Raw genomic sequence first — 23,244 nt, forward strand, 5'->3', positions numbered from 1 at the left:
TAACAGATACCATGTAGCCTTAGTGATTTTTTAAAAATGTATTTATGCATACAAGAACTGGGGTACAGGCCAGAGGTGCGGCAGGGTGAGAGGATTCACTAGAACAGACAGACTGACTGAAATACACTGCTGAGGGAAGCAGCAAGCGAGACAGGAGAGGTCTACTGAGCCATGTGAGTCACCTCCGTGGCCAGGGATCGAACTCGTGCTGCAGTAGCTGTGGATTGCTTCATAGTGCTGACGCTTAACTCCTGTGCCACCAGGGAGGCCCCACCTTAGCAATTTCAATGCAAGGCCAATCATGTTTCATCTCCTCACTTAAATCTACTTCCTTACCCTTGTCCCAGACTATTTTGAAGTAAATCCATGGCATCATATCACTTCACTATTAATATACTACTTTTAATAATGGTTCTTGGATTAGATCCCACACCAGCTATAAAGAGAAAAACAGTGGTATGAACTAATTCAAGGGAGGTGTTTATCTAGTCTCTTTTTTTTTTTTTAAGATTTATTTTATTTATACAAGAACCGGGGTACAGGCCAGATGCACGGGAGGGTGAGAGGATTCACCAGAGACAGAGTGGGGAACAGAACAGGCAGACTGACAAAATACACTGCTGGGCCTCCCTGGTGGCGCAGCGGTTGAGTGCTGGGTTGCGAAGCTGCCCGCGGCCTCTGCAGCGCCAGTTCGATTCCCGGCTGCTTCCCAGCCACCGGGGAAGGGTCCCACATGATGCCAGACCTCTCCTGCCACCCGCTGCTCCCCTCAGCAGTGTACTTCGGTCCTTCTGCCTGCTCTGCTCCCTGCTCTGGCTCTGGTGAATTCTCTCATCCTCCCGCACTTCTGACTGTACACAGTGCTTGTATAAACAAAGCAAACAGGGCCTCCCCGGTGGCGCAGCGGTTGAGCACTGGGTTGAGAAGCTGCCCGCAGCCTCTGCAGCGCCGGTTCGATCCCCGGCTGCTCCCCGGCCACCGGAGGAGGGTCCCACATGGCGCGCAGACCGCTCCTGCCGCCTGCTGCTCCCCTCAGCAGTGTGCTTCGGTCCTTCTGCCTGCTCTGCTCCCCGCTCTGCCTCTGGTGAATTCTCTCACCCTCCCGCGCTTCTGACTGTACCCAATGCTTGTATAAATAAATAAATCTTAAAAAAAAAAAAAAAAAAAAAAGAAATGGTGAACATTTGTAAAAAAAAAAAAAAAAACAAAGCAAACAAACAAATAAATAAACTATGCCTCTATAAAAATAAACAAACTCTGGGATACCAGGGAGACCCCTGTAGCTATATATATATCTTTTTTTTTTTTTAAAGTAACATAGCTTTCTTTTTTTTTTTTTAATTTTATTTATTTATTTATACAAGCACTGGTTACAGTCAGAAGCGCGGGAAGGTGAGAGAACTCACCAGAGCCAGAGCGGGGAGCAGAACAGGCAGAAGGACCGAAGTACACTGCTGAAGGGAGCAGCGGGCGGCAGGAGAGGTCTGCGCGCCATGTGGGACCCTCGTCAGTGGCCGGGGATCGAACCGGCGCTGCAGAGGCTGTGGGCAGCTTCGCAGCCCAGCGCTCAACCGCTGCGCCACCAGGGAGGCCCTACCTGTAGCTATATATTTAAAAAAAAAAAAATACACTGCTGAGGGGAGCAGCGGGCGAGACAGGAGAGGTCTGCTCGTCATGTGAGTTGCTCCAAGGCCGGTGGGGATCGAACAGGCACTGTAGAGGCTGAGGACAGCTTCACAGCGCTGCACTCAACTGCCTGCGCCACCAGGGAGGCCCCATCTATTTTCTCTTTCTAAAAACTACTGCCAAGAGCAGAGAGGAGACTGGTGTTGCAAAGTGATAAAACAACATATGCTCAAGGAGAATGTACAATTCAGTTCTAAATTAATATGCACCTATTTTTAAAAAAAAAAAAAACATAAGACTATTAATGGATTTAAAAAATACAATTCACCTCTGAACAATTTGGGGGTCAGAGGTACATACAACCCAAACAGTCAAAAATCCTGGAATAATTTACAGTCAGCCCTTCATACATGTTGTTCCACATCTGTGGATTCAAGCACGCAAGCAACCAATCATCCCACATCAGTGGTTCAATGAATTTATGAATGCAGGATCCAAGGGCTGAAAATAAAGATCCATGTATGAAAGTGGATCTGCATATAAGTGAGCCTGCACAGTTCAGACCTGTGTTATTAAAGGATCAACTGTATTAGTTACAAAGGCAAGATAATCTATAATCCCGATTCTTTTTCTTCAATTTACTCAAATTCAGTAACTCTTAAGACACAGCATCACTACAGCACCATCCTATGGAACAGAAAATGGTTCTCAGCATTTCATGTCTTTAAAACTTTCTGAATCCTGAACAGAGGTTGTTTCTTCATGTTTATGGTTGGTTTCTACATGTACTTCATCAAAAAAAGAGTATATGTTGAGAGGTGGCTCTCACATTTTTTCTAATTACATGTCAGAATTATTCAGGGTAGTGGCTTGTTATATAAAGTGGAAATGTCTTGATTTAAAGTTACATCAGTCAGAAAAACAATTTAGCTAGATTCCATTAAATGCAAAGGAAAAACTTTTTTCAAAAAGGCAGAGGAAAACATACCTTTCGTGCTATCGTCAATGGTTTAAATGCTTCAAACATCAAACTCAAATTTAATCAGAAATGACATATTTAACAAAGCTAACTCAAGTTCTCCTTGTAAATTTTCCCCTCCTCTGCAAAAAAGTATTGGGGATTCAATTTCATTTGTAAACGAAATTCCAAAAATTTCCTATTTATGCTTCTTTCAAAATATCACTGTAATTGATGTAAGTAATCTTTTTGGTAAATTCTTCAAGTTGTGAGCATTTTTAAGTTTTAACACTGCTCATGTTTTATTTTTTAAGATTTATTTATTTATGCATACAAGAACTGGGGCACAGGCCAGAGGTGTGGGGGGTGAGAGGACTCACCAGAGACAGAGTAGGGAACAGAACAGGCAGACTGACTGAAATACACTGCTGAAGGGAGCAGCAGGCCAGGCAGGAGAGGTTTGCTGCACCATGTGGACAGCTCCTTGGCTGGGGATCAAACTTGTGCTGCGGACAGCTATATAGGTTGCGTCCTAACCCCTTGTGCCACCAGGGAGGCCCATGTTTTATTTTTTAAAACATTTATAATTTCGAGATTTAGAGATTTTCAAGTACATCAAAATACTACTGAAAGTATGTATCACCTCATAATTCTTCAAGTTGTGAGCATTTTTAAGTTTTAACATGGCTCATGTTTTATTTTTTAAGACATTATAATTTTGAGATTTAGAAAGTTTTAAGTATCAAAATACTACTGAAAAGTAAGTATCACCTCATAATGTTGCAAGAAGTAACAAGTTCAGGTCCAAGGCAGAAATGGGAAGCAGAAAATATTTGTATGTCCCTAGTCCTCCTGACATATCCTTTCTCTCCCTCTTTAACTTACCCATGTTGAGTGTCACTCTTTCCCTCAGAGACCTTAGGTTATTGTGCTCCCCTTTTAAAATGTGCTCTCAGAAGGAAATTATGAAATTCAAATTGCACTGAGGCGAATATGACTAATAACTTGGAGTATTAATCTTAAGGAGTTATTTGCACCTTCACCTTAGCAAATAGGAGTGAATTCATTAATGTACTTGAAATCTTATTTAGTTATGTTCAGACTGTCAATGAAGACATAAAAATATACACAAAATAAAAGTTTAATGTCAGAGCCCAATTCTTTTCAGCAGGGACATGTTCAATAATAAAACCAGCACCAAAGTGGAAAATAGATCACTCCTTCCAATGGTATCCCTGTGTTTTACCAGCAAGAGTCATTCAAGGGGCCTCCCTGGTGGTGCAACGGGTTGAGCGCCATACTGTGAGGTTGTCCGCAGCCTCTGCAACACCAGTTCGATTCCCAGCCGGCAAGGGAGATTCCCACATGGTGAGGCAGACCTCTCCTGTCTCGCCCGCTGATCCCCTCAACAGTGTACTTTGGTCCTTCCGTCCATTCTGCTCCCTGCTCTGTCTCTGGTGAATTCTCTCACCCTCCCGCACCTCTGGCCTATACCCCAGTGCTTGTATAAATAAATAAATCTTAAAGTCCAATTAAAAAAAAAGGAGTAATTCACAGAAAGAAAGTAGGAAGCAAGGCCAATGCTTTAAAGCCAAATAGATTCTGAAAATAAAATGGGGAGGGGCTGTACCAGAAGAGAGATTTTAAAAGCTGTTATTCATAACTGATACTTTCTTTTTTTAAAAGATATTTATTTGTGTTTGTTTATTTGTTTATTTATTTATTTACACAAGCACTGGGTACAGTCAGATGTGCCGGAGGGTAAGAAAATTCACCAGAGCCAGAGCGGGGAGCAGAACAGGCAGAAGGACCGAAGCACACTGCTGACGGGAGCAGCGGGCCACAGGAGAGGTCTGCGTGTCATGTGGGACCCTCCTCTGGTGGCCAGGGAGCAGCTGGGGATTGAACTGGCGCCACAGAGGCTGCGGGCAGCTTCGCAATCCAGCGCTCAACCGCTGCACCACTGGGGAGGCCCTCATAACTGACATTTTCTTAAAATCTATTAAAAATTCCACTCTCAGTAAGTGAAATAATACAAACTCAGTGTTTCTGGTTGACTCTCTGAATATACTTCATTAGGAAACACTATCAAGATGACATAAGAGGGAAATTAGGTGCAACTAAGTGTGTAAACCACCCAAAGTTATAAAATTCTCAATATTAATTTAAAAAATCTGAATTCACTCAAATTATTTTCTGAAATTCAACCACAGGAATTATGCTGAAAATAGAGAATTTTACTAACACACTTCCATCAAAATGCCAGCTTCCTATCTCCATACATACAACACTGAAAATGAAAATTGACTGGTAACAAAGTTAAAAGATAACTGTTTTTGAGTTACTACAATACAATTAATACAATTAACAGTCACAAAATATGTTTGCAAACTGTGGCAAACACCTAGATTGGCCACCCAAAAGCCATTCATATCCCCCTTCTATCATCTGTTTCTCTCCAAGAGAAACCAGAAAAAATTAAAAAGTATTTGATTTCAAATAATTGCAATTAAAGATGACCAAGTGACACAGTTCTAGGCAAGAGGGCTGTCCTTTTCAAATAAAGAGGTAAAGACTTGTTAGGATAAAGCCCTTTTGTCTCACCTACCTAAATCCTCCCTGAATATGGATGAAAAGTCTGGAGATATTAAAGACCCCTTAACGGTAAGACAATAAACATGAACACAAAGGCCTATGAGGCAGACCACATGGAAGTGAAAGGAGTCAGGTTTCCTGAGCCACCTTATCAGGTCTGGACTGCCTACTTCTGGAATTCTTATTGCATAAGATACATAAAAGCTATTGCATTAAGCTGTTATAGTAGGCTTTTCTATTAGTGCACCTGAATGTGCTTGTAAAGGCTACAAATACAAAATACTCACATAAAAATCAAATTGAGTTATGAAGAAAATTCTAACCAACCCCTCAAATATTTTAAAAAGAACCTCAATATAAGTTTATATTTTTGTGTTCTTCACCTACAGGTGACAACCACACAAGCAATGCCAAAAAGGGAGGGTAAGGGGAAACATATGATGGTGGCAAAATCCAGAAGACAAAGTTAAACAAAAGTGAGGTAAGACTGGGAGAGAAATAAGGGCATGAACGTAATACCAGACAACTATGGACTAATACATGTTTTATCTGGTATTGCCCAGATGTCAATTTCCACTGTCAATGAGGAAAATAAAGTTTATTTCTTGGGCAGAGGAAATTCCAATTCAGTTTTTAAGTTTGAACCTTCAAACTTGGGAAGGTTTCTTCCAGGTCATCAGCAAGGGTCTTATCAACTTCACGCAGGATTTTGAGAACGTCTTCCACCTGTGAGTCAAACAAAAGAATCAAGGAATATAAATAGAGGAAAAGCTAGTTTTCGATATTGATTCTTAAATATAAAATGTTCCGTGGTTTCCAAATAGTCCAAGGGAAAGGAAATGTTGACAGATCCACAAATGACAAAAGTATTTTTTAGTGCTCTGAAATATTAAGGAAGTAACTAGTCCTTGCCACTTTGTTTTACTCTTAACTAGTATGTATCCTCTCCCTGCTTCCCTTTAGGGGGAGCTTTATTATCACCCTCCTGGCTAACACGTTCAAACACTCCCACATTACATATTTCATTTTCCTAAAAAAGTTCCTATTTTGGGCCTCCCGGGTGGCGCAGCGGTTGAGCGCTGGGTTGCGAAGCTGCCCGCAGCCTCTGTGGCACCGGTTCGATCCCTGGCTGCTCCCCAGCCACCGGAGGAGGGACCCGCATGGCGTGCAGACCTCTCCTGCCGCCCACTGCTCCCCTCAGCAGTGTATTTCGTCGGTCTGCCTGTTCTGCTCCCTGCTCTGGCTCTGGTGAATTTTCTCACCCTCCCGCGCTTCTGACTGTACCCAGTGCTTGTATGAATAAATAAATAAATCTTTAAAATAAGTAAATAAATAAAAATACATGCCTCTTAAAAGTAAAAAAAAAAAAAAAAAAAAAAGTTCCTATTTTGAAGTAGGTATAATGGTAGCAAGTGTGATATAATTTGAAGAATCATTAAAAACTGACTAAAACTATCTAAGAATGCTATTTTTGTTTAAAAATATGCTAATTCAGGGCCTCCCCGGTGGTGCAGCGGTTGAGCGCTGGGTTGTGAAGCTGCCCGCAGCCTCTGCAGCGCTGGTTCGATCCCCGGCTGCTCCCCGGCCACCGGAGGAGGGTCCCACATGGCGCGCAGACCTCTCCTGCTGCCCGCTGCTCCCCTCAGCAGTGTACTTCGGTCGTTCTGCCTGCTCTGCTTCCCGCTCTGGCTCTGCTGAATTCTTTCACCCTCCCGCACTTCTGACTGTACCCAGTGCTTATATAAATAAATTTAAATAAATAAATAAATAAATCTTTAAAAAAAAATAAAAATATGCTATTTCATATCAGAAAGAGTAAGTTTAGTGTTGATTCCTTTCTTTTAAAATATGAACTGTGCCAATGTTACCTCAAAAAAAGACAGTAAAATTTATACTGTTACATAAGTTACTCCAATAAATTCTCCAGCAGTCTCCTATCTGACAAAGGCATTATATCTTGTACTTGTATGCACTATCTTTGGACAACTGCCTCAAAGATCAAGTGCTTATTACTCAAAACATTTTATTTAGTAATCCTCCAAAACTCAGTCACCTATACATTTATTCATACTCACCATGGGGCTATAGAAAGGAAGAAGGTTTTGAAATGCACAGGAACACTTCTGCTTGTTTAACTGGCCCTCTTTTAGTCCCTGAGCCACAGTCTCCTAAAGCAACAAAATAAAAAGATATAATGTCAAAAAAGGAAGGTTTCTAAAACTATATTTGGTTAATTGATACAAACCAATAATAAGGATTGAGTAAAGCATTTTGGCAATAGCTTGCCATTTTACCTCAGTTATCTTCATATTTATAGTGTTGAACCCAGTAATCTGACTTCTGAAAAACCTATGCTAAAGTAATCCCAAATCAGGAAAGGGAAGCAAAAATCCAATGAATATGCACAAGTATGTTTTTTTTCTAAAATAGATGGATATAAAGGGTATGCTTAAAGGAAGAACATGCTAATAATCCTGAACATATTCAGGAAGAATATTACTTAAAAAAAGTTTTCAGTAAATTTTGAAAACTGATTTTTTGGGGGGTAAATCGTATATTGAACTGGCTCTAATGGAAAATTTTTCAGTGAATTGAACTGGAGTCAAGAAAAATGTTTATAGTACAATGTCAACTGAAAAGATCACTCTAAAAAATTGTATATACCGGGCCTCCCCAGTGGCGCAGTGGTTGAGCACTGGGTTGTGAAGCTGCCCGCAGCCTCTGCAGCGCTGGTTCAATCCCCGGCTGCTCCCCGGCCACCGGAGGAGGGTCCCACATGGCGCGCAGACCTCTCCTGCCGCCCGCTGCTCCCCTCAGCAGCGTGCTCCGGTCCTTCTGCCTGCTCTGCTCCCTGCTCTGGCTCTGGTGAGTTCTCTCACCCTCCCGCGCTTCTGACTGTGCCCAGTGCTTGTATAAATAAATAAATAAATATTTAAAAAAAAATTGTATATACCAAGTTATAAGTTTGTAGAAACTATAACTATACAACACTACATCAACTGTTTAAGAATATAAACTAATGGTGACAGGTTTACTCCTTCTCTATTTCCCTAAATTCATATGGTTATACTAGTCTTATATTAAAAAACAAAACAAAGTAATAGCAATAAAAGTCAGAGTATTAAGCAATCCATTCTTTTGTTTAAAACTTTTTTTCCCTTACCTTTGTTAATTCCTGAAAAATATTAGAAAGAAATTCACATGAAATATCCTTCAAGATTTTCAAGTGGAAATCATCTTGGGTCAAATCAGATTTTTTAGTGTCTTCTGTGTTAGAGTTTGCCGAGTTCTCTGGTTTCTTCTGACACTGTTCCAAATTTTGCAAGACACGAATCAGGCTATCAATTAGAGGGAGTTCTACTGTATAAACAAATCAAGAGGCATGAAATTACTTAAATTTGGTTTCTCTTTCATTCATACTCTGAATATCTAGTGTTAGACACTATTTTAGGTACTACAGATACAGTGGTAAACAAGATTATCAAGAACTCAGCCTTCAAACTGCTTACATTTTTATATTCTCAAAAAAGCGAAAGAATAAAACAGATCATTTCGGGTTTCACTAAGGTCTATGACGGAAATTAAAGGGGAATATAATAAAGCAGCTGGCAGTGAAGGTTCTCTGAAGAGATGACACAGAGCTGAGAATAATACTTCAGAGTCCAGGAAAACACTTCAGGCTGAGGGAATAAGTGCAAAAGACCCAAGCAAGAAATGTTACAGAAGGTCTGAAGAACAAAGGTTAGTGTGGCTTAAACAGAGTGAGTGGAACAGGAGGGTACAAGATGAGTTCTGAGAGTTAGGCAGGAGTCCTATCATGTAGGGCCTTGGAGGCCACAGTGAGAAAAGAATTAGAATTTTAAACTTTAAAATTTTTTTTAAAAGATTTATTTATGCATACAAGAGCTGGTGGGGTACAGGCCAGAGATGCACGGGGTGAGAGGATCCACCAGAGACAGAGTGGGGAACAGAACAGGCAGTACACTTCTCAGGGGAGCAGCGGGCGAGTCAAGAGAGGTCTGCTGCACCATGTGGGTTTCTCCCTGGCGGGGCGGGATCGAACTCGTGCTGCAGAGGCTGCAGACTGCTTCACAGTGTGGTGCTTAACCCCGTGCGCCACCAGGGAGGCCCTATCATTAAAATCTTACAGCTTTGAAATCTTATGCTTTATTAAGTTAAAAGTAGTACAATTACTTAAAAGATGGTCAATCATTTTAATTAACCTATAACTTTTAAATAAACCTATAATAAAAACTGAACATAAAACTACAGCACAGACTGAAAAACAGACACTCTAGCATGAACACACCAAAAGCTGTCACTCCGATTTCCTTTCTAACTCTACCATTTCTTCTTAGTAATTACAAATCCAGAGAAAAAGTTTCCTACAACACTGAATCAGTATATTGATTAAAAAAAATCTAACTTCACTTAGGTCTAACGAACTAAAATATCTAACCAAACTTCAGTACATGAAAATCAAAGTTTAAAAAAACTGGCACTCAGGGAAATCTTATCCTGTAGTTTTCACCTCAGTGTCACCTCTTTAGAGCACTTCTCCTGTCTGGCTGCTTTATTATACTCCCCTCGGATTTACTCCCACTCTATTATCTTTCTCCAGCAACTCTTCATTCCGGCACCCAATACATTACTCCACAAATTCCTTGCAGCTCGCATCAATCTACAGGATACCAGAATCTCTTCTCTCTTACTCCTCCCAACCCTAATCCACAAAGCCTATTCAAAGCTTAGGGAGGATGAGGGAACTGGGAGTTAATCAGTGGCATGGAGTAAAAAGAGCATTTCTACACTTTCTCATGCAATCATAACAGTCATTAAGCTGTGGAAGGTGGGGAATACAACACCTAATCATATATCAAGAAAGATGTGTTCCTAGTATTCCAAATAAAAACTCTCTGTTTTTCAACAGAAAAACATATATACAGGTTGTTAGGATGTACACTAAAGACATTTTCTTTTCCTTTTAGAAATCATCACCAAGAAACCAAGAAAATGAGCATCAAAAAACAAACTCCAGCTTGGATAAAGCTAGGACACAATAGAAACCTCAAACACAAGATAGGCGGAAAAAGTATCAAAAGCAGTATAAATCATCCAAGCAACACTACTAGGTATCAAAACAAAGTTTTAATAATTAAAACACTATACATAATAGAGCACTGATTATGTACTGATACATAAATAGAGCACTGGAACTAAATACGCAGACAAATTCACAACAAAGTAATGATGAAATTTCAATCCAGTGTGGGGAAAATGATTTATTCACTAAGTGGTACTGTGATAATTAGGTAGCCATCTGGGAAAAAAGTTGAGACTATAAATTAAAGAGGAATCAACAATTTAATTGCAACCATAAAATCATTCTGTAACAGAGCATTTGTTTACATAGGAAAATATTCATTTTATATATGTATGTGCATGTTTGTGCGTGCGTGTGTATGTATGTGTGTATATAAATATATTTTCTTTTGCATAGAAGAACTGGGGTTGTAGGCCAGAGGTATGGCGGGGTGAGGGATTCACCAGAGACAGAATGGGGAGCAGAACAGGCAGACTGACAAATACACTGCTAAGGGGGAGCAGCGGGCAAAACAGGAGAGGTCTGCTGCTTCATGTGGGTTAGCTCCCTGGCTGGGGATCGAACTCAGGCTAGAGTGATGATAGTGCTAAGACTTAACCTATAGGCCACCAGGGAGGCCCCACTTTATATTTCTAAATGAAAACAGCTGCCAAGAAAGGAGGACTTAAAAATATATATGAAAAGTACGATGTCCTTGTTGACTTTTGCCTTTCCTGGGGACCTCCCATGACTAAATTTCCAAGTCCCCTGTCACCTCTGGATGACAGGATTACAAGCACTATGTTTTATAAATTTCACAAACTTTTTTGCATTGAACATATAATATTTTTGTAATCAGGTAATAAAAGGACCTTAAAATGTGGGCAAAAGAAATAAATGAACAACACCCTGGGCTACAATTTTTTTTTTAAGTCAGAAAAGCAAGTTTATTATCATATAAAGAGAAGGACAGCAAAGCTCTCTGAACAGAGAGGGGTCCCAAGTGGGTAGCCTGGTCTATCAATCTGGTAAGACTAGAAACTTAGTAAAGTAAAATGATACTTGCCATTTTCAATCTTTAGATTCTCCTCTTCAGCCTCTGAAGCATAGATGGAAAACAATACTGAAAAAACAGAGGCTAGCACTGTTTTCTGTTCTTGAAGTATGATGGGTGGATCATCAGGCTGACAAAATTCATGGCAGGCCAGATCAAAAAGTAAATTCCAAGTGTCTTTTCCAGTATTAGGACACTGTACTTAATAAAGACAACAAAGAAAGTAGTAATTTAAAAACAGAAAACAATGTAATGAGTAACTATAGTGCTTCCCTATATAACATCTTACCAATTGCTTGAATTCCATCATCCTCTGTGGTAAGCAGCTGTAAGATATGCATGTAAACATCAAGTCCTTCCAGATGTTCAGAACTAAATGTAAAAAGCAAAAGCATTGAATCAACAACTTTACAGTTTACAGCACTGCAATCAATCATTCAATCAACAAATATTTATCACTGGCCTAGTCACTGTTCTATATGCCCAGGATAAAATAGAGAACAGGACAAAGTCTGCATTCACCAGAGCATACATTCTAATGGGGGATAGCAATCAAAAACAAGTATTATGTAATATAATCAACATGCAGGGTAAGAAGTAAAAATTCTTTTTGGTTCTGTTCCATGAAAGCAACACTGCAGAAACCTGCAAGGAGATACTTCATCATTCTGGTTTACTTAAATAATCAGAACAAAAAATGAGACTTTTTGAAAAGTAACATAAGGCCCACTGCACTAAGCACTGACAATAATAATGTTCTAAAACTTCATAGGATATTCTAGTTGCCCAGCTGAGAGTATTAAAACCACATAAGTATAATTGTTTGGATTCCTAGACATTCACAATCCTAGATTTTCAACCAAATATTTAAGTAAAAAGATAAAGAACAATTAAACAATAGCTCAGAAAATATATTCTTTTTTTTTTAGGATTTTTTTTTTATTTTTATAGAGGCATGTTTTTATTTATTTTATTTGTTTGTATGTTTTTGTTTATACATCCACTGGGTACAGTCAGAAGTGCGGGAGGGTGAGAGAATTCACCGAGCCAGAGCGGGGAGCAGAGCAGGCAGAAGGACCGAAGTACACTGCTGAGGGGAGCAGCGGGCGGCAGGAGAGGTCTGCGTGCCATGTGGGACCCTCCTCCGGTGGCCGGGGAGCAGCCGGGGATCAAACCGGCGCTGCAGAGGCCGCGGGCAGCTTCGCAACCCAGCGCTCAACCGCTGTGCCACCGGGGAGTCCCCTCAGAAAATATATTCTTAACAATGTTTTCAGGCATTATGTCCGGGCTATAAAAACAGAAATATACAAGACACAGTTCCTCTACCTTTATAATGTTTATGATCTAGAAGAGATGATGAGTAAAGGGGTAATTACAATAAAGTGAGATGGATGTAATGCTAGAAGAAGTCCAAGGTGCTAGAGGACCACATAGCAAGCAGATGTAATTTAATTTGGAGAGTCAAGGAAAGTATCATAACAAAAATGTTTACACAGAAACCTGAATGGGCAAAGAAAGTTTGAGTGAGGAAATAGTGTGCAAAGGTTTATACACAAAGGAGCTTGGTTCAGTTGAAGAAATGAAAAAAATCTCATAAAGTTGAAACACAAGAGTACCAGGGTTAAAAATAGAGAAACATTGTGCAGAGTTTGTAAGACAGGTTTTTAAAAAATCTATCCTATGGTTTCACTTACATGTGGAATATATAGTGAAACCAAACAAAGGGTTAGAAAAAAAGACAAACTTTTGCAAGCTGACCATAGATCTAAGGCATACAGCAGGGGAGGGGGAAGAGAGGAGTCAAACCACGGGAGGGAAGAGCACAGGGACTAAGATGATGGGTCACAGGTGCTGTGGTGGTGGGAGAATTATGGGATTGCATCTGAGAGGAGAAATCAAATACTGTACAAAAATGAACAATGACGCAAGAAAATAATTTTTAAAAATTAAATCAAAAATCTATGCTAATTAAGAAAGGCAACTGAAGAATTTGAACAGAAAGTGAGATGCTCAATGTATATTTTTTGTTTTGTTTTTTTTTAAAGATTTTCTTTCATTTATTTAGGCACACAAGAACTGGGGTATAGGCCAGAGGTGCAGGGGGTTAGAGGACTCACCAGAGACAGAGTGGGGAACAGAATAGGCGGATTGACTGAAGTACACTGCTGAGGGGAGCAGCAGGCGAGTCAGGAGAGGTCTGCTGCACCATGTGGGTTGCTCCCTGGCCGGCCGGGGATACCTCATGCCGCAGTGGCTGCAGGCAGCTTCACAGGTTGCGTCTTAACCCCTTGCGCCACCGGGGAGGCCCTCAAATGTGTATTTTGGAAGGATGGTTCTGGAGTCTAAGATTGGAAGGAGCAAGCTTTGGGGCAGGAATCTCAGGTAAGAAAATGCTCCAGTTGTCAAAGTAAAAAACAGCTACCAAGCAGTGCGAAGGATGGGATTCCAGAAAATGTCAGAAACAAGGCTTTGTGAGTGACTGGCCATGGGCAAAGAATAGAACAAGGAAGAATCAGTAATGGCTCCACGTTTCTTCCATATTATCCAAACAGAATAATGATTACGTCATTTACTGAGATTGAGAAAGCTGAAGAGCAGGCTTGGGGAAAAGATGAGTTTAATCCTCACTTAGAGTAGGAAAAGCACATGAAATGAACTGCCTTTAATGTGGATTATTAAGATATACAATTGACGATTAAACAGATTAATGCATACATTAATTTTCTAGTGGCTAACAATAAACAGTTCCAATGACCTATAAGACTTAGTAATCAGGGCCTCCCCAGTGGCGCAGTGGTTGAGCGCTGGGTTGTAAAGGTGCCCGCGGCTTCTGCGGCGCTGGTTCGATTCCCGGCTGCTCCCCGGCCACTGGAGGAGGGTCCCACCGGCTGCTCCCCTGCCACCGGAGGAGGGTCCCACATGGCGCGCAGACCTCTCCTGCCGCCCGCTGCTCCCCTCAGCAGCGTACTTAGGTCCTTCTGCCTGCTCTGCTCCCCGCTCTGACTCTGGTGAATTCTCTCACCCTCCCCTCCCATGCTTCTGACTGTACCCAGTGCTTGTATAAACAAACCAAACAAACAAACAAATAAATAAATAAAACATGCCTCTATTAAAAAAAAAAAAAAAAAGACTTAGTAATCACCCAAAGAAAGACATCAGAGCCCTATAGTCGGTCACTTATCCAAGCCCGGCATACATACACATGTAAGAAGCAAGAAAACAGAGGATGTCTAATGTTAGTTGCAGAAGTTGTTAAATCCATGGAAAATAAAGCTCAAGAAAACCTTTTCTATTTGATTTAAATTTCACAAAATTGCAGATTTGAACACAGTAAGTGTAATTAATCCTGAACAATAGCAGAGAGAGCTAAGTTATATTAGAGTAGGTACTTTGTAACCATTATGATTCTTGTGAGGAGAGAACACTTGTCACCACAAACAGCAGTACTCAATAAAACCTGACAAAGATCAGCTGTATGCTATTCATCTGCAGAAAAGAAACTAAAAAGACTGACAAATATACCTCTAGTGATTGGATTTTCCCATATTTTGCACAAAAGAGGTCACCTACCGTATTTGTTTTGCAGCTTCAAGTACAGAGGGCACAATTTTAAACACTGGTCGCTCTTCAGAACCTTCTGGAGGTTGGTCCACAGGCTGAACAGCCCCATTTCCAACCCATTCCAACATTAGTTTCTCATCCAAATCAAAAAGTTTGTCCACAACTTCTCCAACCTTCACTAGCAAGTCAACTGCAAAGATTAGAACAGATGGTGAAATCAGGGAAAAAAATTCTAAAGTAGTCAGTTTAATCAAAATTCCTAAAGCTATTCCAAGAAAGTCAAACTATCCCAAAATATTACTTATTCCAAAAGCAATTTGTTTAACTCCTTTGTTTAAATTTGCTTGCCCTTCTTCACTTTAAACAGTGGATTTATCAGTATCCTGGTAGTTTAAGAAGAAATTTTATATCTTGAATTGAACTACTTTCTCATCTCACAGTCTGTTTTTTCTCCAGTGACTTCCAGAAATAGCTGCCTGGTTTTCTAACAATTAAATATTATCAGAAATATTTTTTTTCTAGATTACATGGTGACTTACCATTTGTTGAACTAGACATGATGAAGCAAATGCTATCATAAATAGCTGGATGTTCCCGGATTCTTTCAACCCAGACACTGGCCACCTCTGTCTGGGAAAGGCAAGTAAGCAACAACCTACATGATAAATGTGAGTTTAATATCTGTATTTCAAAAACAGTAAAGGGAATTCAAGCATGAAATGTTAACTCTACTTTGCTAGATTCCTTACCTACTTGTTTCCAGCAGAGTAGGAGGGTCTGAATCATACAAACACTGCAATAATACCTGGCTACACAAACAAAAAAGTTAACACAAAAAGTCCACGAATGACTGCAAGACTTTTCTCATTTCAAATAGCAAAGTAGAATTTCATTTCCTTTTTTAAACAATTTAATTGTGAAATATAGCATACAGACATGGAAGTCGTTAAGATACAACTCTATACTTCATGAGTAATTAAAAAACAAATATGTTTCCAAGAAACAGGCCAATGGTGCATGGCCTTAGCCCTGTGTGTACCTATCTTCCAAATCACAATTCTATTTCCCATCTAGAAATAACTATTATCCTGACTTTTCGAGCAATCATTTCACTGCTTTACTCTATTATTTTTGTTTTGACGTAAAACTGTATTATGAATGAAACTATATTTTATGTATTCTTTTAAGTCTTAGTCCTTTTGTCAACACCACGTCTTTAAGATCTACCCATGTTGTTCCTACATTTGTACAACAGTTGATTCACTACATTCCACTGTATAAATATAATGCTATTTTTCCAGCCTACTACTGATGGACACTGAGATTGATTTTAATCTGGGGCTATTTCAAGCAACGCTCCTGTGATATTTCTGGCATGTGTGATTTCTTTTACCAAACACCTATGAGTGGCATTGCTGGGCCATAATATATGCACATCTTCTCACTTGACCAGACAATGTCCAACTGCTATAAAGTGGTTAAACAAATTTACATCCCATCAGTAATGTAAATTGTTCCATATTTATTTCAAGATAAGCTTTTAATCGAATTAATCGAATGTTACTCATTCTCAGGTTTTTGATAGGGACCACTGGAGACCAGACAAAACAATGAGTCATTCTCTCCACGAATGACTGCAAGTTAACAAGGAATGAACACCTTAAACCTGGATTTTAAAACCCTCCACACCTGGAAAAAGTACTCCCCTCTACCTTACAGAGCTAGTACTTGACCTTTGTGATAGATCCTATAGCCCTAGTTAACAACTCCCTAGGACAGATTTCTTACCCTACTGTGGGCACAAAGTTCTTTGAGATTCTTATTAATAGCCATGAAACCTCTGACTAGAAAATGAAAACTCACAAAATAGATTATATGATTCCAGAGTGTTCTCAGACCTCTTAAAGCAACCACTGAAGTTTTTACCACTATAAAACCTTTTGCTCAAAACTTCCTGCATGTAGGAGAGAACTAGGCTCCAACCAGAGGTATAAAAAGCTTTTGAATTACAGAGGCAACCCTGCCTATTCCAAGTCCCATTCCCTGACCTAAGTCAGAGATCTCAGGATGAACCTGGAAACCAAGTCCAGTTTATCTAGACTGTATTTCTCTGAGCCTAAACTGACCCAGACTCTGGTCAGGTTCCCCCATCTCCAAGCTTTGCTCCACTAGTTTTGATCCTATCTAGCTTACCACTGCTGACCATGCAGGTCCTCCTGCTAATGAAAAAGGAAACAGATCAAAATCCTGAATCATATCCATAAATAGAGCACATAAATAGGAAGCCCTTACCTACCATAATACACAATTAAGTTCCTGGAGAATGTTCACCAGGAGAAAGGGAGTAATACACTTCAGAATATTATTTTCCTGTCTCTTCTATGTATTAGGATTTCCTTAGGGATTTGAAATAGGAATCTATCTTTTTTTTTTTTTAAGATTTATTTTTATACAAGAACTGGGGTACAGGTCAGAGGCATAGGAGGGTGAGAGGATTCACCAGAGACAAAGCAGGGAGCAGAACAGGCAGACAGACCTAAAGCACTGCTGAGGGAGCAGCGGGCAAGACAGGAGAGATCTGCCACACCATGTGAGAATATCCCTGGCCGGCCGGGAATAGAATCCGCACTGCAGAGGCTGCGGACAGCTTCACAGCACAGCACTCAACCAACCCACTGTACCGCTGGGGAGGTCCCTGAAATAGGAATCTATTTTTAAAAAATAGATTATTTTGGGGCCTCCATGGTGGTGCAAGGGGTTAAGCACTGCACTTATGAAGCAATCCACACCTTCTGCAGCACGAGTTTGATCCCTGGGCCGGCCAGGGAGAAACCCACATAGCGGAATAGACTTCTCCTGTCTCGCCTGCTGCTCCCCTCAGCAGTGTATTTCAGTCAATCTGCCTGTTCTGCTCCCCACTCTGTCTCTGGTGGATCCTCTCACCCCCCACATCTCTGGCCTGTACCCCAGCTCTTGTATGCATACATAAATAAATCTTTAAAAAATAATAAATAAAATAAATAAAAAACATAATTATTATGTAATAAAACTTACCCAAGATTTTTATCACTGCTGATGGACACACATATCTCTTGAAAACAGGCCATATTACCTAAAATTCCCACACAGATTTCCTGCCAAATCAAATTTCACAGGTCACAATGGCTGAAGTAAAAGACAAATCAACAAAACCTGGAAAAAAAAAACTTTTACTGACCCAAGCTTGGGAGGAGATGAGAATATATAAGATTAATATATAAGATTAATAATACAGTAGACAATACAGACATTAACCTGGCTCTAGCACTAAGTGGTAGAACAGCATGAGATAAGTATAGCAAATAAAAGGATCAGCATAAGGGCACTGAATACCATGTTGAAGAGTTTGCATTTCATCTAGGAAGCCATCTAAAGCCATGAGGGACCTCAAGGAGGGGTGCATTATACTGCAAACCATATTTTCCAATTAATCTTTTCATGTTTATCAGGTAAGTACCATGGGATGGTACTGCTGGGTCACACCATATTTCTATTTTTAGCTTTTTAAGAAATTTCTATACCATTTTCCCTAAATGTTGCACCAATTTACATTCACACCAACAGCATACAAGAAGTACTTTTTCTCTGCACCCTCGCCAACAAATATTTCCAGTTTTTTTGATATAATCCATTCTCATAAATGTGAGGTGATAATACCTCATTGTGGTTTTGATTTGCATTTCCCTTGTAAATGAGGTTGACTATTTTTTTCTGTGCCCATTTGCCATCTGTATGTCTTCTTTGGAGAAGTGTCTAATCAAATCTTCTACCCTTTTTTTTTAATGGAGCTGTGGTTTTTGTTATTGAGATATATGAGTTCCTTATATATTTTGCTTGAAATCTTGAAAACTTAGTGGTATTTGAAAAGGGATAACCCCTTGTTAGATATATGATGTGCCAATATCCAGTAGGCTATTTATTGTTTTGTAATAACTGACAGTAGATTTCCTTATCATTATTGTGGTGTTTTCTTTCACTATACAAAAGTTTCATAGTTTCATGTAGTCCCATTCATTTTGCTTTTGTTTTCTTTGCCATTAGTCAAGTTCCCAAAGACATCTCTGCAGTTGATGTCCAGGAATGCATCACCTGTGTTTTCTTCTATGTATTTCATGGTTTGAAATCCCATGTATGTCTTTACTCCATTTTGAGTTAATTTTTGTGTATGGTGTCAAATAATGATCTTGTTTGATTTCTTTGCATGTGGATATCAAGTTTCTTGACACCATCTGTTGAAAAGGTTTTCCTTTCTCCATTGTATGGTTTAAAGTCAGGGAGCAAGATACGTCTTTGCATCTGTGGAATGAATGATTCTCTCAATGTATTGTTGGAATCAATTTCCCAAGATTTTGTTGAGCATTATTTGCATCTATGTTCATCAGAGAAATCAGTCTACAGTTTTGCTTTTTATGATGGTCCTTGTCTGGTTTGGGGATCAGAATAATGCTGGCCTCATAAAATGTGGTTGAGACTATTCTCCCCTCTTTAATCTTTTAGAAGAATTTGACAAGGATAGTTACTATATTTTCTGTGAAAGTTTAGTAGAATTCACAAATGAAGCCAGCTAGTCCTTTTTGTTCTTCAGGAGACTTCTGATTACTATTTCAATTTCTGTATTTGTGATTCAGTCTATCTGTTTCTTTCTGGATCAGTCTTGAAAGTCAAGGAGTTTGCTAAAAATACAGATTTTCAAGTTCGATCTCAGAGCTACTGAGTCAGAATCTCCAGGGTAGGACTGGGAAACTATTGTTTACCAACTACACCATGTGACTTTTATAATCAAATAAATGTGATAATCACTGATTTAGAACTTAAGAAATTTGGATTGGAAAAGCCAGTTTGCAAGCAGAGAATAGGTGGAGATGAGGCACAGGAATCATAAAGGTCACAGCTTGATCCCCATACACACAGATTTGTAAAGAGCGGAAGAACTCACTAAGAAAATGAATATAATGTGGTCAAGGGATCTAGGTCTATACCTCAGAAAGATCCAAACAGTGTATAGGGAAAAAGAAAGAAAGAAAAAAAAAACAAAACAGTAAAAATGACAGAGAAGTGACTGAAGAAGTCAGACCACAAGAGTGAGGTAGCACCAAAGCTACATGAATGGAGAGTTTTGATGAAATGTGGTCAAATGGTAGGAAAAGATCAAGAGAGTAGGGGTAGAAGGAACACATGCAGTTCCCTTAAAAATTAGAGGAAATAACTGAACTTCTAACCGGAAACAAAGTTTCTCAGTGTAGGCTGCCCATTGGAATCACCTGGGCAACTTTAAAAGCTGTCTTACCCCTTGGAGATTCTGTTTTAAATGATCTGGGTTTGGCCTGATTCAGGGTTTTTAAAAGCTTCGCTGACCAAAACTCCTCAAAATGTGGGCCCTGGTCCAAACCTTATGGGATCAGAGGCTTTGGGAGGTAGGCCCAGTAATCATTGATTCTGGGACATGCTGAAGCTTGAGAACCTGTGCTGTAGGTGATTCTAACATGTGGCCACGGCTGAGAATCACTGCCGTAGACAGACTATGGCTTGCAAGCATAAATAATGATGTAACTATTTCCTTAAATGCACCATTCCTCACATAGGCTTGTGTTCTTTAAGTACTAATCAAATGAGTTAACATGTTTAAGTTACAAAAATCCAAGAGAAAATCATATAACTGTCAAATCTCTATATTAATGTAACAACCCAAGGAGAAAGTGGCTCACTGTTCATTAGGACCAAATACAAGTGGGACATTTTACTACATAAAATTTTAATTCAGGGCCGACCCAGTGGCGCAGCAGTCGAGTGCTGGGCTGCAAAGCTGCCCGCAGCCTCTGCAGTGCCGGTTCAATTCCTGGCTGGCTGGCGAGGGTCCCACATGGCGCGCAGACCTCTCCTGCCACGCCCACTGCTTCCCTCAGCAGTGTATTTCGTCACTCTGTCTGTTCTGCTCCCCACTCTGGCTCTGGTGAATTCTCTCACCCTCCTGTGCTTCTGACTGTACTCAGTGCTTATGTAAATAAATAAATAAATCTTTTTAAAAAAATTTAATTCAAACTGAATTTGTAAAAATATACTACAGAATTCTCACTTTTTAATTTCAAAGAAAAATAGACTACATACTATAATAGTTATACTGAAGTTGTTCAGGCTAAGTTCAAGCCCCAATTCCATTCTTTCCCAGTTGTGCAACCTTAGATAAACTTCTTAACATGAGATTTAGTTCTTCTACTTATGAAGTGGAGATAAATGCCTACTCATAGAGTACTAAAACAAATACCTGGTGAATAGCAAGCAGTAACTCATAATTATAATTAGTTAACATGTGACCTACTAATCACCCAAAATATGCACATCACGTGCAACCTAAATGGCATTTGACCACAGTACACTGTACAGAACACAGTTAAAGACTAAATAAGAAGTACAGATGACTGTCTTGGGGAGTTACCACTAGCAATGGCCACTGAGAGCTTACTCAATGGGGAAGGCTGTGAAGAAAAATACCATTTTGGATCATAGATGTAAACAGCGAGAGGGCAGGGAAGGCAAACAGCATGATCACAGTAAGCTAAGGAGTAAGACAGGGCTGGCTAAATTAGAAGGAGCATCTGGAGGGCAGATTTCATGCTGGAAGATGAATTAGGTTCAGATTATGGAAAGTCTTGAGCAATAGGCTGAGTTTAGAGTGATGGTTTTTAAGCAATGGAGGATTTTATGAATGAAAAAAGAGCAATGAACTAAGAAATGGGAGGTCCAGGGAGTGTTTCCTGGTCTGCCTTATATTAGAGTATCACTTCAGTTATTCCTATCTAGTTTCCGCAGCTATTAAATGAAAGTATTAATCTCCCTGGACTATCCCAAATATAAAATTCAGTGACTATAATAATTTTAAATACAACATTGCCTAGTACCTAGTAATGTTTAATAAATACTTGCACACTGATTTGTAGCCAGTAAGAAAATTAATAAAAGATTATCCAGCACTATCTGTTATTATTCCAAAGAGGAGGTTTAGATATATATATATCTAAAATAATATATATATAAATAATATATAAATAAAATAATATATATATTATATAAATAATATATATATATATATATACTTACTCTTAATCGAGGACATCTAGATTTGGCCAATACGCCCATAAATATGTCAGGAGCATTAAATTCTTGGAGAAATAAAGCCACATCCTGAAAAATAAAGATAAATTTCAACTTAGATACTGGCTATTCCTCTTTGAACCCATTTTTTAAAAAATTCATATATACCTCCTTTAGGCATAAGAAAAAAACCCATAATGCTAGGAATTATGTCAAAAGAAAAAAGCAATATTAAAATCTTTGTGATAGCTGATCTCAACACAATGGAATAATTCCAACAAATCAAAACTAATTGTGATATTCCAGAGGACTGTCCTCTTCTTTCTGCCTTGAATGTATTTACTGAAATGATCTTTCTATCGTAGCTAGAATTCTCATTAACACAAGACACATTTGTTGATTGTCAGGTAATATGCTGGAAGATAGGGATATGAAAAAAGAGTAAAATTGTAATTACTGTTTTCTAAGAACTTTAAATATGACAAGGAAACAGGTCAAAACTCATACTGGAACATGGCGGCGAGGAGACACTGCGAGTAAGATCTCCCATTAAAAAAAGTTAATAGGGAGGAAAAGCGGCAGGTCCCAGTGAGAACTGAGACAGGGAAGATAAACGGACGACTCCAGCAAACTGCCCGAAGAAGAAAGTTGCCATAAAAGAGGACTAGAAGGGAGGGAAGCGCAGAACCCTGCTCCCCTCCCCCACCCACAGAGGCGGCACTCTCCGACCGGCAGAGAGGAGGAAAACAACAAACTAAAACGACCAACAAGAACAAACGACGCAGCAAGCGGGACTGGGAGTGGAAAGGAACTATGGCAGCCACCACACCCCGTGAACGGGAGCTGTGGAGAACCCTGCAGGATCCGCCGCGGCGGTGAGCGAACGGCTCCGGGCGCCATTAGAGAAGAACAAAGACCCCGGGAGACACGCACACAGCCCGGGCTGGGGCTGCCGGTAAGCTTGCGCGGCGCGCTTGGCACGCTTGAAAAGCAAACGCGGACCGGGATCCAGGCTGCCCAGGTCCCCGCGCCTGCGACCTAGGCTTGAGGGGAGACGCGTGGAGGCCCTCACGGGGGTGAAAGGCCCTCCCTGAGTGAGCAGGAACCAGGCGCCCAGGCACGGGAGCGGGGTGCAAAAGGCGCCATTCCCGCGCCACTGAACTGGGCTACAGCCCGCGTCCTGGACCTGAGGGCTTTGAACTGAGACCCGGGGCAAGAAATTCGGGGCGTGGGTTCTCC

At 40.0% G+C, this 23,244-nt stretch overlaps 1 protein-coding gene across 2 annotated transcripts in view; it reads right to left on the reverse strand.

The window, feature by feature from the left end:
* Nucleotides 1–5,756: 5,756 nt before the first annotated feature.
* The window catches only part of SAAL1 (serum amyloid A like 1), a 31,144-nt gene continuing 13,656 nt past the window's right edge, over nt 5,757–23,244 (reverse strand). The window contains exons 3-12 of one of the 2 annotated variants that reach the window (XM_037522731.2): nt 22,012–22,095; nt 17,932–18,011; nt 15,627–15,686; nt 15,417–15,532; nt 14,887–15,067; nt 11,606–11,688; nt 11,329–11,517; nt 8,343–8,536; nt 7,255–7,347; nt 5,757–5,905 (exon numbers count right to left, since the gene is read on the reverse strand). In XM_037522731.2, coding sequence (XP_037378628.1) covers nt 5,813–5,905; nt 7,255–7,347; nt 8,343–8,536; nt 11,329–11,517; nt 11,606–11,688; nt 14,887–15,067; nt 15,417–15,532; nt 15,627–15,686; nt 17,932–18,011; nt 22,012–22,095 — 1,173 coding nt within the window. In that variant the 3' untranslated portion in view covers nt 5,757–5,812. Of the gene's footprint in view, nt 5,906–7,254; nt 7,348–8,342; nt 8,540–11,328; nt 11,518–11,605; nt 11,689–14,886; nt 15,068–15,416; nt 15,533–15,626; nt 15,687–17,931; nt 18,012–22,011; nt 22,096–23,244 lie in introns of both variants that reach the window. The other variant, XM_037522730.1, reaches the window with a different exon arrangement.

Source organism: Talpa occidentalis, unplaced genomic scaffold (assembly GCF_014898055.3).
Source record: "Talpa occidentalis isolate TD23 unplaced genomic scaffold, MPIMG_talOcc4v2.1 talOcc4.3, whole genome shotgun sequence".
NCBI lineage: Eukaryota > Metazoa > Chordata > Mammalia > Eulipotyphla > Talpidae > Talpa > Talpa occidentalis.